Raw genomic sequence first — 18188 nt, forward strand, 5'->3', positions numbered from 1 at the left:
CATTGCCCCCCTAATAAACAATTATTTCCCCCAATAAACATTTATTTGGGCGGCAATAAAAGCTTATGAAACCTCACCGGAGGTCCCCAAAGAGGTTGTCGAAGATCTCATACGTCGCCGGTGAGGTTTATTGCCACCCCAATTATTGAGGGGCAATAAAGGTTTATTGGAGGGCAATAAATGTTTATTGAGGGGAAGGAGAACTAATCTCCCTAAATGATTGAGAAAGAAGAAGAGGAAATTGCATCAATTCGAAACCCTTTATTAGGGGGCAATAAATCAATAAAAAAAAATATTGCCCCTGATAAAAGCAAGAAAATAGTGGTTTTATTACTCTGTTTGTGTTGTACACTCAGTTACTTTTTTGTTCTTCTCAAAAAAGAAAAAAAAAACGTTTTTGTTGTATAATCAAACCTGCAATATTTGAAAAAAAAATGATCTGGGCACCCAAAAAATGCTTTGGGCACCCACGTCTCTTCTGTTCTTTGTCGGTTGCAGACGGTCCCTAATCTCCGGCATCATCGACGACCGAAGATCTCAACTCCTCATCCAACTGTGGGAAATTAAGATCAAATTCCAGCGACTTCCAAAACAATGACGCTTTGAAGTCTCTGTTGACCTCAACCACTGAGAACGTCGAGTCCCAATCGCTGCGGCAATCTTCCGAATCCATCAGCGCGTTCGCGGCTGCTCGACGCAACAGTGTAGTCTAAAGGAAAAGCGGGTTGAGGAAGAAGAAAATCAGGTCGAGGCAGTAACAAGAAGAAAAGCCAGTCGAGGAAGCGGGTCGATACGGAGGTTGAAGGGACGGATTGACCAAGATTTGCCGGAAGCAGGTTGAGGCGGCTGCGTAGGGATGGAAGTTGTGTGCCATGTTCAATCCATCGGAGGATGTCAAAGCACAAAGAGAGAGATGAAGAAGTCACCGGCAAAGAGATAAGGAGGATTGGGAGAGAGAGAGAGAGAGAGAGAGAGAGAGAGGCAATATGTACTTTTTAACTTTTTGGAGTCCAAAATCGTCATTTAGCTATTAAATTGGGTTAATGTGAATAAAAATTTGTTGCTGGGGTAAGTGAGATGATTTTGGTCTATTTTGGTGCTTTGGCTCAAAGACCCTTTAATTAATTGGTGATGTATTTAGTTTTCCTTGCAAAGTTGAATTTTAGAAAATTAGTAGGCTTATTAGTCATTTTTCACTTGGGTAATATACTTTTTCAATAATTCAAATGTTTGTAGGGTAAACTAAGAAAGTGGCAGGGTGACAATAGTCGCACCCTATTACAAATAGTCACTCAACTATGACAGTATGACTCATTCGACACTTTGGTCACTCAATTTTCAAATATATCATTTTGGTTACCAAACTATTACTCTGTCAATTACTTTAGTCATTTTGCTAAATTTTCCGTTAAAATCTCAATTAAATAGGCAATATTTTTGTAAATATGTATTTTTTAGAGGGTAATATCGTTAAAATCTTGCTTTAGTCACTTCTCCCAATCAATCCAATTCAAACTTCTTAGTTTTCAAAAGCTGGTTGAACAAAAATGTACGTTCTTGATATTGTGGCAAAAAAAAAAAAATTAATGGAAAAATAACAAAGTGACTAAAGTGAATAACGGAGCTAAAGTTGAGTGACTAAAGTGTCAAACAGGTAAAAGTTGAGTGACCATTTGTGATATTCTTCTTTTTGTTTTATACAAAAACTAATTCATTAGATGCTGAAGCCCCTTGGGCAACCCGAGTTTACAACATCAAATAAACTTAAGATGTAGTTTAAAATTGTTTTTTGCATTACTGTTGATCACTCGGTAATACCCAAACAACCATACCCATACACAACTAACTTATTTTTTAATAATTTTTTTAATGAGAATACAACAGGATGTCAGGATATAAAGATTGAAAATTAAACATGAGGTTGCGTTCTTGATGACAATCCACCGTATTTCTATGATTTTGTGTTGAATACCTCAAAATAACAATAATTATTCTAGTTGTTGGAGAGTGAAGATCATACATTAGGAAAGCGATAAAATAAACTGTAACTTAATTATAAGTGGGTGACTTATTCTCAATTGTATTGAGGTCTTTTGAGTTAAAACTCAACACCTAATAGTGGTTAAGTTGGGACAATATCAGTGCGGTAATAAGTCACGAACCACATTTGTCGCCATTTAACTTGGTATCAGAGAGGGTTTCTCTCTAACCATGTCATGGACCTAAATAATTGAGCTTGAAACAAATGACTGAGCATTCGAAAAGATGCGTTGGCTTTAGTGAACATATTATGGCGGAGCTTTTGAAAAGATTTGTTAACTTAGGTTTACAATGTGCGTATTAACCAAGTTTCCGATTGTACTGAGGCTTTTTGAGTTAAAACTCAACACCTAATAGGTGGTAGAGTTTGGACAAGATAGGTGCTGTAGTAAGCCACAAGCCACAGTTGTTGTTGTTCAACACTAGTGACTCCTTGGCAAATATCAAGTTTTGAAATACAAGCAATTTTAGATGATTACTCTAGCTCTCTCTCTCTCTCTCTCTCTCTCTCTCTCTCTCTCACGCACCTGAAGATTGAAATATTTGTGTCTTTCGATATATTCCTCTTTAAAGGTGTTGACATATCTTACAGCTGAGAGTATTTTGTATTGCCAATATATTTTCAACATCATCAAATATTCACCCATATTTACCGAAATTGATATTTTGATAAATATAGGTGAATATTTAAACGTTTTCAGGTCGGGTTCCATCCATTTCACCTGAAATAAGAATCTATTAGTGAAGGATCCCAAAAATAGATACACTTTTATTTCATTTTGGAAATTGGACGTCATTTTTATTGACAATGTATGTAAGCTTTCATGTCGTATGTAGTTGAAGTTGTTAGCTATCCTACGTAACCAACCATTGAAGGTGTTACTCGATCAGAATTGTAAGTGTATAGTCTAGGATAATTTTCAAGATGCTACTACAATACTTAAACATAAGAAGTGTATAAAATGTTGAGGAATTAATTCAACGCATATTAGCTTATTAATAAAATCGGACATCAAAGTTTGCACATACATTTAAGTAAAACATATATAAACCTGGCTTCAAATCTTCTATCCCCAATCCTCTGTCTCCTTCCCTGTTACCTAATCAATCTTTGACACGTGGTCTGCCACCTAAGACAACTAATAGCAATCTAACTTCGTTTAGTTTTTTATTTTCAATGTAAAATAATTCTTAGAAATAGCATATCACCATAAGAACCACTACTAGAATTTTGCTCTTAGACATCATGACAATTACATCGGTGAGGAATTCACACGATGTAAAAAAATGTCATTAACATCGATTCCTCAAATTCTGATTTTTATATACATATATAATTGACATCGTTTATTACTGTTGACCGATGTCTACACTTTGATTCAAAAATTTACAAAAACGCGGAAAGACTAAATTAAAAACTTTCGGGTACGCGGGGAACAAAATTTTCATTCCCCCCACACTTTATTATTTTTCCTACTTTTATCTCACTCACTTTCATCGTTTTCTCTCTCGCTCTTGCCCGAAACTCTAGCCCTCTCCTCCTTCCTCTCCCGCCCTCTTAATTTCTACGGCCACCATCGCCTTCCTCTCCGCTCACTCCCGCTACTGTCTCTCTTTCCTTAACCACCTCCAACCCCTCGTCGGCGCTATCGCCTCCACCCGCAAGCTCTCTCTCTCTCTATCTCTCTCTTAAGCTTTCTAGGATCTTAGAAGATTTCAATCTGGCAAAGCACCATCTACAACAGGTTTCAATCTGAATTAATCGCGTTAATGGTGAGTCACTGCGACTGAATTCTTTGTTTTCTGTTTGGGTCCTGAGAATTTTGGGGGTTTTCAATTTTAGGGTTTTAATTATAGATGGGTGGAGATTTGGGGATTCCTACGTTCCCTGAAGAAGACTGGGAGCCCAATATAATCACATGATAAAATGGGTAAGCTCACAACTAGTCTTTTGAAAAGACTCACTTTTTCTCCTCTAGCTTCGAATTTTCAGTTTCTCCATTGTTAGGTTTCTGAAATTTGCTGGGTTTTAATCAGGTTGGTGAATCTGAACCTTTGAGCTTATCATCGAATGGTATTCCTTTTGAATTTGAATGTTGGCATCTGGGTTTTAATTCTCTTGGTTTGTTCTGATCTATTTGCTGCTTCATATTTTGTAGGCATGGTTTAAGTTGGGTTTCTTAACTTATCTTTTACTCTCATGGATATCAGGTAGCTGATTTGTATGTTTTCTTATATATAAAGGGCATAAGCTTTTGTAAATAATTGTAGCTTGAATACTGATGTGTAACTGACTTATGTTGCTTTTGAGTTTCAAATTGGCAGTAGTTTTATCAGTTTGTATTTGAGTTTTCTTCAATCTGTAAAATGCTGTTGCATTCGGTAAAATGATAGTAGTTTCTGTTTATTGATTTAAGTTGAGGATTTTCTTGACACCTGGATATAGTTTATATGTGTCTGTAATGATTCACTGCTTTTGAACAACGTCCCTTTTTTTTGGTGCTGCAGAATGCTCAACAGATCCATGGGCCATTTCTCGTTGTTGTACCATTATCTACTTTGTCAAATTGGGCAAAAGAATTTAGGAAATGGCTTCCTGATCTGAATGTTATAGTGTATGTTGGTACCCGTGCAAGCTGAGAGGTAAACTTAGCTTTCTTGTATATGTCACAAAGTTCATATATGGTTAGCGTTTGATAATATGATTTTACTTGCATTGTTAGTTCAAAGGTATGTCCCTCTTGGAGCATCTGTTGCTGATTTGTATGCAGGAGCAGGTGTTATCATATTATCATTGGCTGCTACAAGAAAATGCAGGCAAGAATTTAAGATTTCTGTAAATGCACAATATTAAAACTCAGAAGTCTCGAACTTTAAAGTGAAATTCTAATTGTTTTCTAGGTCTGTGAGATGCATTGAGATTAACAAAGAATCAAAGCTATCCTTTGAGAAGACGGTTGCCCGCCTGCCAAACATAGTAGATAGCAGCATCAGCTGGCATCATGCAGACACTTCTAAGGTTAATAACCATGGGAAAGTTTATGATCATATATTTTATGAGCTAACAGTTAGAATTATGATCATAGATAATTTCAATATCAATTCTTTGATTACTTTCTATTGATTTGTAGCTCTTCATATTCAAATACACGTCTGGATATCTTTTAGCCTCTCTTTGATTAAGCTCTGTTCTTTTATAAACCAATTGGAATAAGCTTTTATTTCTGTGATGTTGTTAACTTATACTCTGTTTCAATTTTATATTTCCAAATAGCTTGAGTTTTGACAAACCGAACTGACGCATGATCTTTGATGGTTTGTCTTTCAATTCTCACTTTTCTTCAAAACTATATATGAGTTTGGATGTACTTATCAAATTGGACTATCACTTGTATAAATTATTTCAGAAACTACAGTTTCCAGACCCAGCGACCTGTTTCTGTAAAACTGTAATTTTCTGTTAATAATTTGAAGTTATTTTCTTCTAAGAATTTGTAGTGGACTTGTTAAAGAGTATTTGAGACTTGGAATCTCCTAAAAAAGATTTTTCTATAATTAGTTATGATTTTTCAAAGTTACAGGTCTGTTGCAGGAATTTCTGAAAACAGTATCACTGTCATGTTCCTTCTTTTTCTTTTAGTATCTTTTTATGTACAATCTTGCTTCAAGAAACCAGTACTTCAAAAGTAGGCATTCCCACCTTTCATATGAATCCAGCCTGCCTCCATTTGGAGTTCGTATGAAAGATTTATATCACGACAAATTTGGCTTTGTGCATTAGCATTTCTGCTGCACAGTTTTACTTTACAAATCAGATCTCAAATAACCATTTCTAGATGTTCAATGTGTGCTATAATCCAGTATTTCTATTGTATGATAAAGCAATTAGTTTGTTTTTATTTGTGGGGCTACAAGGTGATATCATTGTTGCAACCTTGGACCTTAAAAATGAGGGGGTTCCTTGAAAAGGAAACCACTTGGGAATTTTAAAAATTTAGCTGCTTGTTCTATCATATTTTGGAGTGCTTTTACATTCTTCTTGTCTAATAATGTACATAAATATGATATTTATTGGTTAAGATCCGCCTTCTTTTGGCTATCAGTTAAGACATAGGAGAGGAAAATCAGAAACTAGTCGTGCTCAGTACATAAACACAAAGGATGTGAGGTTTGTCTATGTTTTTCTACCTCCTGCAATGCTAGGCCTAGAAGTAGCACCAGTTTGGTTCTTAATGGAATTTCCTGGGGCACATTATTTCATGTAGGCTGACAATAAGCACTTGGAATGTTGCTGGAAGAGTTCCGGATGAAAACCTTGATATTGATGATTGGATTTCTTCAGAAGAGCCATCGGATATCTACATGTTCAATGGAATGGCAGAGCTTTCGATGACTATAGCCAAGCTTCCAGTGTTTTAGAAAGCTGCTCTTCTTTCCACCATAGGCATATGCACTTCCGGCATGGCTCCTCAAGATCCCTCTCACCTGTGTTGAAGTTGGTGTTTGGGTATTTATCACCTATTGTGTCATTGGCTTTGATCCAAATGTTGGAAGGTAAAAGTAACATACTAGAAGCAAAATTGTTAATCACTTTCTCCTTAACATTTGTTTTCATGTTGGTGCTGACCCCAAATCATATACTGTCATGAACGTGTAATGCAGATTGTTTAGGCAATACCTTCTCCTCCTACTCATGAATCAACTGGATTATTCTGATTCATTGCTGGAGTAGGTAGAAGCTTGACTGTTGCTAATACATTTGGCTCATTTGCACTAGTCATGCTTTTCGCTTTAGGGGGCTTTGTCCTGTCAAGACGTAAAAATCTAAGTAAAGATACTTGACGTCTGGTAACTAAATTTCTGTATCAATTAATTCCATGTTTCTCAATTTTTTTTGGTTGACTCCACAGAAAATATAAAGAAATGGTGGATATGGGGCTACTGGATATCACCTTTGATGTATGGGCAGAATGCAATTGTAGTTAATGAATTCCTTGGCAAGAGTTGGTCACATGTAAGTACTTCATTGAGGCATTTCAAACATTTTGTAGTTGTTCATCTCTAAGTAATTCTCTGATTTTGATCTATTACTGTTAAAGGTTCTTCCAAACTCATACGAATCATTAGGAGTTGAAATTCTGAAATCTCGTGGATTTCGTACACATGCATATTGGTATTGGATTGGCGCAGGAGCATTGGCTGGATACATGCTCTTATTCAACATTTGTTACACTCTAGCTCTCACTTATCTAAACCGTGAAGCATCTGGATACTTGATGTTTCAAGAAAGGTTGTAGTTTTACTCAATTTATGATGTACTTAAGGAAATAAGATGTATTGATTCGATTTTGGCGTGGTTTGTATGTCCAAAATCTGTTCACTGGCTGATGCTTTAAGATTATGTATAATCAGATTGCTTGAATTAATGCATTGCCCCATATTTAAGAAGCGATGTTAAAAAAACTGATGGACGTCGATGTAAACTACATGGAACGGTGTCTAGTATCAATATGGACATCAATTTACAATTTGGAAAACGATGTATAGCATCAATACGGACATCGATTTACAATTTAGAAAACGATGTCTAGAATCAAAATGGACATCGATTTACAATTTGGGAAACGATGTCTAATATTATTATGGACATCGTTGTTAACCTAAAATCTGATGTAATATAGTAAAATGGACATCACTTTATAAAAGGAAACGATGTTTGTTATAATATTGCACATCATTCATACAATACTAAGGAATGTAGATTGAATCTTAAATAGTAGGATATATGGAAAATATGCGTGAACCTCACAAACGGCAGGCAAAACGAAAAGAATCCGATGTCTGATACCATATAAAACATCGTTTCTAATATGAGTAACGATGTTAAAATGAATACTTCTGCTATTGGATCTATATTTCATTAAGCATTAAATGCCAAAATATGAAGATTTAACAATATCTAAACACACTAATATGTCATCGTAATAACGGTTTTACATTGGTTCCATAAGCTTATTCGATGTCTATTGTTGAACTGGACATCGGATGAATTTTTTTTTTAACATCGGTTTCTGGTCGATGTCTAAGGCAAAAATCCTAGTAGTGAACACAAACATAGATATATCAAACAGAGGCCAATGATTCCGGAATACTTACTTGATGAACAAGACGCCATTGTGTCGAAGCCGATAACTTGATCTTCTGCCTTTCTCCAATACTCTCTATAATGGGGATAGTATATTGCTTGTGTGTATTGTGAAGGCAGGGACCATATTATTTATAGGAGACAATGCTTAAGGATCCTTACCCATTGAGGAATCCTAATTGCATATGGTTAGTCTCTAATCTGCAAACATTACCAGATATTATGCTCATGTGAATATTACTTCACATCTTAATTAGATTTACACATATTACAATTTGTATTCACTTTCCTAATTGTAATATGATCTAGATAGTAGTCAATGTACAAACTTTAATTCTTGTTCTTAAGTAAACTTTAAATGCATGTGCTTGATGAATTCTGTGTTATATGCAAGTCCAAATAAAAGCTTACATTCAGTTCGAAAAAAAAAAATTATGAAAGATCCGTCTCATCTTCTCCTCCTTCCCATCCCATCTCTCTCTCTCTCTCTCTCAGATTCATATGGAACTCTACCTGTACACAACAACAACAACTTGAAGAACAAACCATGTGAATCCCTGACGACTAAAGTAATTATGCTTAACATCTGCTCAGGGATGAAAATCATGGCAGATCTAGACAAGCTGTTATTTCAATTTCTAGATTTCTTTGCCTCTCATGGCTGGGTTCTTTGAACTTTGCTACGAAGACTACATAAATTCTTTCGACTTCGTCAACATGAACCCAGAATCCAAACAAGAACCCAGATTTTATACAACTCCATTAGCAAAATCAAATCAAAGCGACCAAAAGATATAAAAGTAGAGCGACCCACTTCTAGAACAATCGCAAGGAATAGAACCCAGATCAAAATTCAATCCCTTCTGACGCCAAAATTGAATTTGAACCACAATCAAAATCTCCAACTTAAGAAGCAAATCAGATTGCCCATCCAAAAAGAGATCAGAAAAGTGACGGTGGCCGAATAAAATTGAACGCAAAACAAAAATCTGCCTAATTTTCTTTTCTAGTAAGTAATGCTGTGTGAATTCGACTTGGAGAGAGAAGTCTCGAGTTGGAATTGCATTATGCATTTTTCCTTTCAGTATAATTAGATTTTTTTTTTTTGTAATTTTTTGTTTTGTTCTGTTTAAAGTTAACAAAGTTAGATGGCTGTTAGGTGAGTTGGAATGAAATGACACATGTCAACATGTTAATGGAGGGACAGGAAAGGAGACAGAAAAATGGAGACAGAGGATTTGAAGCCTATAAACCTAGCCTCCATTGGTGATTGGATGAGCCTTGTGAAAATAGTTAGAGCATTCACAATAGACTCCCTATTTGAGCTTTTATGTAGTTTACAAAAGTTGGTCCCACCACACTCTTAAAATAGAAAAAACGCAAAGAGCTTCTAAATCTGAAAACCAAGAAAGTGACTCCTAGTAGATTTTAGTTCATTAATGAAACTAATTTATCTTCTTTCACAAGAAAAAAAAAATGAAACTAATTTATCTATTTAAAATTATAATATCCTATTTTACAATTTGTTTGATAATTAAACTAATATATTTTACTTTTATTTTTAGCAACTTTTATTTTTTGACTTGTTTTTAGTAGGGCTGGGATTTCTGAACCGAGAACCGGTGGAACCGCCCCGATCCAAACCGAAATAGGCAGTTCGGTCCGGTTCTGCGTCTTGAAAGCATCCATTTTTACAGGAACCGAACTGTTAAGACAATTTGCAGTTCGGTTTCGGTTATGCATTTGTCTAATGTTGAGGAACCGAAGAAACCGATAAAGAAGTACTCCAGCCCCTTTTGTTTTTAAATAAAGTACTCCAGCCCCTTTTTTTTTAAATAAAGTACTCCAGCCCATATATCTATGATATATTTAGAAGCCCATATACATTATTTTAAAGTCCACTAGGCTCAGGCACGTGTAACAAACTAAAACACCCCCATTTTTTATCACCCATTTCGATAAGAGCGGTTTTGATATCAATGTATTGAACTTTTCTTTAGTTCTTCACTTCTTCCCCATTTCAAAAACCCAGAAAACCCCAGTACCCTACCCGCTCATTTGAAATCCCAAATCGGCAAATCCTAAACCCCCGATCCTCATTCAATCATCTGAAATCACAAATCTCAAACACCCGACCCTTTCTATCCCAAATTCCCAATTCTCAAATCATCTAACCTTACCAGATGGCTTCGATTCAAGTACTCCTGGTCCAGATAATGAGATTGTCCTTAGAGAAGAAGAAGTTCAGTCACATCATCACCAAGAAGTCGAAAGCAGAAGTCGAAAGAAGCAGCAAAACTTGGGTTTTTTCTTGTTGTGTACAGGAACTGAAAACAATGCATAACCGAACCGAAAAAACGGTTCCGGCAATGAAAAGCGTCGTAACCGAACTGAAAAAAACTTTCCGGTTCTGGCAAAAAGTGCCAAAATTAGAACCGATCCCAGCCCTAGTTTTTAGCAACTTTTTTTTTATTGGTTCTTACATTTTAGAAGAGAATAATAAATTGTGACTCCTTAATTTTTGAACATAGATTTTTGTGGCTCCCTAAAAGTAGCTCATAACTTAATTTTTAACCAATTTTTCAACAAATTTGTTGAAAAATAACAAATACCATTGGGGACGCTCTTACTAGGAAAAGAGCCTACATGACTGATGTGTAAGTTTTTTTAATTTTTAATTTTTAAAATTTTTTTATATTCTGGACTACAATGTAACTCCCCACCCTACTCTTAATGTCAGTGAGATTTGAACCCATGATCTCCATGGTGTTAGTTAAGCTAGCTAACCAACATGCCTACATGATTGATGTGTAAGTTGGATGAATAATTATCTTTGAATAGTTAGAAGGTCTAATCATTAATGGAAACACTAAAAGTTGTAAGTTTGAATTTTAACTTCTCTACAGAGAAAAGTAGTGCGTTTTTCTTGTGGGCATATAAACAAAACAAAAATGCAGCTACCACAAGTGAGCAATCACTCTCGTGGTAGCTGAGTTACAACAAACTGTGGAAGATTGATCTCAATTAGGGCGCATTATCGATGATTGTAAGTCTTATTTGACATCTTTACACTCTGTTCAGATTAGGCATATCTTCCGTGAAGCAAATGGTATAGCCAATAGATTGGCTCGATCATCTTGCTAGTCTTAATTATATAGATGATATTTGGTTAGATGAGTCTCCTGTGATTATCCAGGATGTACTAGATCTATGAGGATTTATGTACTGGTGCTAGAGGTCAAGGTATTACGTCCCCCTCTATGCCAAACCCTAATATTAATATAATAAGTCAGGCGTGGGGATGAGTTTGGCTGGGTTCCAAACCCCTTTAAAAAAAATAAATAATAAACAAAACAAAACACAAAGATTTTTTTTTTTTTAGAAAAAAAAAAAACACAGAATATATGAATGTTGTATTCTTGTTAGTATGGTCTCTCGAGTTAGTGAAGTTTTGTTTTAAAAAAAGCATATATGGATTAAAGAAATATAATTAAGCTCATGCATGGACAATGACGTCTATTAATTAGTATACTGCGTTTTTCTTGTGGGAATATAAAAAATTTGACAGTGTCTAACTCGATCTCATCACGTCCTGCTTGGAATTACTAAACTGGTGTTTAAACAAAGGTTTTGTTGGATCAGTGCACGTATTAAGACTATAATTAACTATATATATGCAAGTGTGTGCAACTACTTGAAAGTTGAGAGTGGGAGCGAGTTAGCCTTTGCAGGTCCCTAATTTCTCGGGTCGACTTACGCCGGCGTCTTAGCAGATGGCAGAGCAATTTCCATCCAATCGATCAATTCCAAAATTTGACAAGACATGTTTTAAGATTTCACCCAGCAGTAACTCTCTGTACAAATACTTAACAAGAATCAAGTTATTTTTGCTGGGCTTTAGTGTTTCTGACTTTCAAAAGGTTCTTCGTGAAAGAATACAATTTTCCTCCTGGTATTGCATTTTAGGGTTCTGTTGAACAAAAGTTGAAGATGAAAAAAGAATTAAAGGTCAGCTAGGTTTTGGTGAAGAATAGAGATATATATAATGGTTGGCTAGGTTTTGGTAAAGAACGAAGAATAAGAAAGAGACTGCTATTCCCTCTTTCTCTCTCCTATTATTGGCCAGAAAATGATATGATATTACTTTCTGCTGTTAGCTAACCATGGTTAACAAGTAATGAATTCAAGGATGGTAATGTTGGACTTGGCCTATAAATAGGAGCTCCAGCCCTTGCTGGAAAGATGTGCAAATTAAGAAGCTCCAGCCCTTGAGTTCACATAGAAGTTTTTGCGTCCAAAACGTAGGTACAGTTGGTTATACTATGATCAAGATATGTTTCGTTCTACGCTCACATTACGTTAATATTATCATCATTGTATATACACACCGGCATCTTCAATTTTCTTACTCCTGCTAGTGACTTAGTGTGATCTATTGTTGAAACTCTTGTAAACTCCACATGTTTCTCTCGATGATGGCAAGAACATTGTCTTAGAATTAAAAAATATCATCTTGTGAAATTAGATCGTATATTTCTAGCTTGTAACTATATTCGTTGTTCTTTCAATTTTTGCAGAAAGAAACTAGGCAAGATGACTAGCGTGTTATCTGATCTGATCAATACTGAAGATCTCCTCAAGACTGATCTGATCAGGTTAATTTTCCTACTCATTAGTCACCTCAAAATCTTTGGTACTATACAGCTAGCTGTTGTGTTTGACTTCGATTTGTATCAGCTAGTCAACTAAAATCTTCCCATATATGACTGAATGGTTTTTCAATTTGTTTTTCATTACCAAAAAGACGATGATAAAAAGAAAAGTCAAGATCGTAATTTTCACTAGATTAGATATGCTGATTATGTACGTAAGAAGTTAAAAGAAGGATTAGTGTGAGGTGAAAGTTTAAGCAATTTCGTGAGTTGTGAGAGAGAAGAACCTATGAGGTATTAAAATAGTTGTTTTCTTGGTTGCAGCACTGAGAATGAAAACCAGGATGATGTGGTTGCTACTGAAACTGAGAGCCTGGAAGATGACCCAGTTCAAACAATTATAGACGGGTTCAAGCACTTCAAGACCAACTTTTACGAGTAAGATGATCGACATTATTTCAAATTAAGTTTATTTTCTTTTCGTCTGATAAAAAAGAAAATCAAATAATATTGTTCAAGTTTTCTTATCTTTATTCTAATATTCTATTATGGCTGATCTTGCAGCACAAATCCAGAGTTGTTGAATGAGCTTGCCCTAGCACAAAGCCCCAAGGTAAGCAATCTTTATGAATAATTAATGGCATCTTATCTTATTCCTAAACATGTTTAGTTGTTTTATTTGAGAGAGTATTTAGTGCACTGACGTACACTTACACCAACAAGAATAAACGGCTAGATAACATCAAGTACATTTTTTTGTTATTAAAAAAAAGGTTGCCCATAAACATCGACGACTGAGATATGTTGGATCTGTTGATTCACTTGCACCGTTAGTGCATATAAGAATTTTTCATTTTATTTGTGGCTAACAATATTCTAAAAGTCAGAACATAAAGAGAGAGTATTCAGTGCACTAACGTGCACTTGCACAAAAAAAAAACACAAAAAAAAAAAAATGGACGGCTGGATCATATCAAGTATATTTTTTTGTTACTAAAAAAAAGTTGTTTATAAATATTAACGGCTGATATATGTTAGATCTGCCAGTTCACTTGCACTGTCGGGGCATAGCAGAATTTTCCTAAAAGAAAAAGGGCATTCATACTAACTTTAAACATGTTTCATATTAGGTTATGGATTCTCATATTCTACTCAAATTTTGTGTATAATTTGTTGTTGGATGTGATTAAACTTTTACATACATTTGTCAAAAAAGACTGTTGCTAATCGATTAATCTCCAACTGATGCAGTTTTTGGTATTTGCATGCTCGGATTCCCGAGTGAGTCCCTCGCATGTTCTTCATTGCACACCTGGACAAGCCTTTCTGGTTCGCAACATTGCTAACATGGTTCCTGCATATGACCAGGTATAAATTAATTAAGCTCTTGCATTTCTTTATTTTAACTAAAGTTTTAATTTGATTCCTACTTTTGTCATCTGTTAATCTACTTCACAGCTAAGGTACACAGGAACTGGAGCAACCATTGAGTATGCTGTAGAAGAACTCGGGGTGAACATTGCAAATTTATCTATTTACTTCTATAATTCCTCTTCATTACTGTTTATGAATGCTAATTAGAAGGATAAAATTTTACAGGTAGAAAACATTTTGATAGTGGGACACAGTAGTTGCGGAGGAATAAAAAGGCTAATGTCTTATCCCGAGGATGGTTCCGCTCCACTGTAAGGATTTTAATTACATAACTTTTAGCTTAATTAATTGCGTAAGATGATTGGAAATTCTTTCTCTTATGTTTATATTAGCATCGAAGTCTAATCTGCGATCTATGTATGACGTGTGTGTGTGTGGAACTATCCATCGCGCTAATGGTTTATTTTGCATCCTACACTATTTGAAACTTGCAGGGTCTTTATAGATGATTGGATGAAAACGGCTTTACCTGTCAAGACAAAGGTTATTGCGGAAGCTGGCGATACCGATTTCCAGGAACAATGTGATCGTTGCGCAAGGGTAAGCTAATTGAGCTCCCGTAACATACTCTTTATAATTTAGTTTTCATGTAATTGGTTATAATGAATTCGTGGTTAAAAACTTAAAATACTAGATTACACTCGGCTTAATTTTTCTTTGATAATTTTATACAGAAAGCAGTAAATTTGTCATTGGCAAACCTACTCACATATCCCTTCGTTCAAGAGGCACACTCGGAGAAAAAACTAGCACTTCGGGGTGCTTACTATGACTTTGTCAACGGACGTTTCGAGCTCTGGGAGCATGGTTCCGACAATATCATCATAGCACCTTAGTTGCTTAATTTGCAAGTCTTTGAATAAGTAACCGCAAATAAAGAAGAGGAACTCCAAGTGCTGCATTTTGTCACAATGCCTGTATAATGTTGCTTGTTCAGTTGATTTTTCTTGAATGATGTCATTTCTTCTTTAAATGTACTCCATTTTCCCGCCAAAAAAAAAGAGTGCTGTTTTTAGAAACCGAATTACAATCTTCGTTTCTGCATGTAGTTTTAAATCAGTTTTCGATTTGGTACCTGTAATTGTCAGCTCATAGAAGTAAATAAAAAAGTGATTACAACTAGTAAGGGAGAGTGGAAAACTAGTTGGGACGAGAATAGGGTTATATATGTTTTCTTCCGTACAATTAATATGAAAGAAAAACTCAGGGATTTATAGTAGCAAAAATAATATCTCATTGAATATAGAAGAAACCTCATAATTAATACCAGTGATGGAGTCTCTCAAGTACACGAGATGAGTAGTTGTACCAACAATAAGAAGAATTATGTGTTTATTTTGGGTCTTCATAACTCTTTTCTCATGTATCCGGTAAGTGATATACTAATTTCAAGCTTACTACGAGTAGAATTAGAGAGCAGTAAGCTTGTTGCCACCATGTTTGAATATCAACTTTCAACGTCTTGAAGATTTGGTATAAACTTACTTATTTTATTTTCAAATATGAGATTGTTTCACTTCATTTTCTGTTGCCCATTTGATAATAAGATGGTTTACATTAGGCCTGGGCTCGGTGCGGTTCGGTTCGGTTTGGGCTTGAAACCGCAACCGCACCGCATTATTCGGTTGCTTCATTTTACAAACCGCAACCGCTTTTTACATTATTTGGACTGCATTTTCGGTTGCACCGATTTACCGGTGCGGTGCGGTGCGGTTTGCACCCAAAACCGCATATTAAAACATGCAACCAAAACCTGGAAATTTGAAAACCTGCAGACTTGAAAAAAAAGTGGTGCAAAAGAGAGCCAAATTACACTAGTACAAAGCATATTAAAGGCTTGCTAATACACTCAGTCTGAATAGATTCAAAAATCAAATTACACTTAGACAAAGCATTTCCCAAAGTTTAAATTAACCAAATGCCGAATCTAAGAATGGGAGTTCATCAAAGTGCCAAATTACAAACCATTCCCCAAGTCTAAATTCACCAAATTCAGAAACTGAGAAAATATTCAAATAAAATGGCAGTCCAACAAGCAAGCAAACTTCCTCCAAGCAATCCAGCTCCTTCACTCAAATTGCTGATCTTCATCCTCAAGCCTCGTAAAAGCATTCTTGTACTTGCATGCAATATCCAACATGAAGTATGTTGAATTCCATCGTGTGCAAACATCTAAAGGTACAATTCCTCCCTTGTGCTCAATTTTTTCTTGAGCTGCACACTTCCTAAACTTCTCTAATCTTGCCGGTGATGATCTAATGTACTTGACAGAATTCCGAATGCCATCAATGGAGGAGTCTAGCTCCTCCATTCCATCCCTCACAATGAGGTTCAGAATGTGGCAGCAGCATCTCAAATGCAGAAAGCTGCCTCCCAACACCAACTGATTCCAATTTCCTATCTTCTCCTTCATGTAATCTACGGCCACCTGATTTGGACTTGCATTATCTACAACTATTGTAAAAACCTTTTCGATCCCCCACTTAATCAAACAAGATTCAACCAGCTTACCTATTGTTTTACCCTTGTGATTTGGAATCACACAAAAGTTTAAAATCCTCTTGTGCAGCTTCCACCTAGAGTCTACGAAGTGAGCAGTCAACACCATGTAGTTAATGTTTTGGATACTTGTCCAAGTATCCGTTGTGAGTGAAACCCTTTCCTGACTACTAGCTAAAAACCCCCTAATTCTCTCCCTCTCAGCCTCGTAAAGCTTCCAAATTTCTCTAGCTATTGTTCTCCTAGAAGGTGGCTTAAACTGAGGCTGAGTTACCCTCATGAAATCTCTAAACCCTTCATTCTCAACAAAAGAAAATGGTAGTTCATCACGAACCACCATTTTCGCACAAGCTAGCCTACTAGTTTTCTTATCATAAGCAACAGCAATTAATTTACCTCCACTGTCTACCGAATCGAAGGTCAAGTACTTCTGCCTCTTATTCGGGGCATAAAGAGGTGATTTCTTGCACTGGAACATCACGTGTGTCCTCATTGCTGTTGTGCCATTGCTTCTGGAGTCGCTTGCATAGGTTTGAGGGCAATACTTGCACCTTGAACGCCCTGGCTTCATCAAGCTCCCATCTGCATTCTTCATTTTCTCGAAATGCTCCCACACAATTGAGCTATTCTTCCTCTTGTTTGTTCCATCTTGTTCTTCACTTTGTGGGGGAAGTGGTGGAAGAGGTGGTATTGGAACATCACTTTGAACAACTGCAGCACTCGGACTCGGTGTGGGGGTCGTCCCTATGCTAGAGTCTGCAGTTGCAGCTGGTATAGAAGTCGGAGTTGCAGAATTCCCTTCCATAATCTACAAGTAGCCAATCATCCAAAATATTGAAATAACAGAAAACAAAGATCTGTTGTGATCACAATACATGTCAAACTGTAAAGTTGTATCAACTGATTACAAAAAGAAAAGAAAAAAACAAGACGCAGGAATAGTAACACACCATCACCAGTTCACCACCAATCCACCATAGTTAGTTAGTTACAAAATAATGAACACAAACTAGTAGCCAGAAAATAAAACAACACGCAGGAATAGATCGAATATTAACAAACCATCACCACCAATCCACCATAGTTACAAAATAATGAAATTGACGTTATACCCACAAGCAGAAGCATTACCGAGAGGGGAGAAGGGAGGCGCCGGAGGCGATTGGGTTCTGGCCTTGAGAGAAGGGACACGCGAGAGAGGCGCCGCTGGCGTTGGGGTTCTGGCCGTGAGAGAAGGGACAAGCGAGAGAGGCCGCCGGCGGTGGTGGGTAGTCCGTAGTCGTGTGAGACTGTGAGAGATGAAAGAGAGATGCTGTGGGATTCTGGGAGATCTTCGATCTGAAATCTGAAGATGAAACTGAAAGTCAAAAATGAAAAATGAAGGGAGCGGCCGCAAGGGACTAGGGTTAGTCTCCAAA

At 36.3% G+C, this 18188-nt stretch overlaps 2 protein-coding genes and 1 long non-coding RNA gene across 14 annotated transcripts; all 3 read left to right on the forward strand.

Moving 5' to 3' along the window:
- The first annotated feature begins 3379 nt into the window (after nt 1-3379).
- LOC133733201 (ABC transporter G family member 40-like) lies at nt 3380-7486 on the forward strand. Of its 11 annotated transcripts, none has more exons than XR_009857545.1 (8): nt 3380-3813; nt 3898-3971; nt 4078-4114; nt 4200-4683; nt 4942-5059; nt 6121-6208; nt 6951-7054; nt 7140-7486. XR_009857545.1 is itself a non-coding variant. In XM_062160830.1 (3 exons), the coding sequence occupies exons 1-3, from the start codon at nt 6820-6822 to the stop codon at nt 7335-7337; spliced, it is 351 nt and encodes a 116-aa protein (XP_062016814.1). In that variant the 5' UTR covers nt 6622-6819; the 3' UTR covers nt 7338-7486. The 11 variants fall into 11 exon arrangements, 1 of the variants encoding a protein (XP_062016814.1); XR_009857542.1 differs by having other exon boundaries at nt 3385-3971; nt 4200-4251; nt 4549-4683; XR_009857541.1 differs by having other exon boundaries at nt 3380-3971.
- Nucleotides 7487-12440: 4954 nt separating this feature from the next.
- On the forward strand, nt 12441-13275 carry LOC133732660 (uncharacterized). Of its 2 annotated transcripts, none has more exons than XR_009857255.1 (3): nt 12441-12486; nt 12763-12840; nt 13162-13275. It is a non-coding gene; the product is annotated as an uncharacterized LOC133732660 (long non-coding RNA). The 2 variants fall into 2 exon arrangements; XR_009857254.1 differs by having other exon boundaries at nt 12442-12490.
- A 121-nt stretch (nt 13276-13396) lies between these two features.
- On the forward strand, nt 13397-15291 carry LOC133730425 (beta carbonic anhydrase 2, chloroplastic-like; the record flags this gene model as incomplete). Its single annotated transcript, XM_062158018.1, has 6 exons — nt 13397-13450; nt 14089-14205; nt 14296-14349; nt 14437-14522; nt 14706-14811; nt 14946-15291. Coding segments are annotated over 6 exons (579 nt in total), but the record flags the coding sequence as incomplete, so codon positions are not given.
- Between the last annotated feature and the right edge of the window lie 2897 nt (nt 15292-18188).

Source organism: Rosa rugosa, chromosome 2 (genome assembly GCF_958449725.1).
Source record: "Rosa rugosa chromosome 2, drRosRugo1.1, whole genome shotgun sequence".
NCBI classification, from domain to species: Eukaryota; Viridiplantae; Streptophyta; class Magnoliopsida; order Rosales; family Rosaceae; genus Rosa; species Rosa rugosa.

What these genes read in the sequence shown, in the direction of transcription:
- LOC133733201 (XM_062160830.1), top strand. Translation starts at nt 6,820, where the DNA reads ATGCTTTTCGCTTTAGGGGGCTTTGTCCTGTCAAGACGTAAAAATCTA. An exon ending in GTCAAGACGTAAAAATCTAA is followed by an intron (nt 6,869 to 6,950) that starts GTAAAGATACTT and finishes TTGACTCCACAG; the next exon opens with AAAATATAAAGAAATGGTGG. An exon ending in TTGGCAAGAGTTGGTCACAT is followed by an intron (nt 7,055 to 7,139) that starts GTAAGTACTTCA and finishes TTACTGTTAAAG; the next exon opens with GTTCTTCCAAACTCATACGA.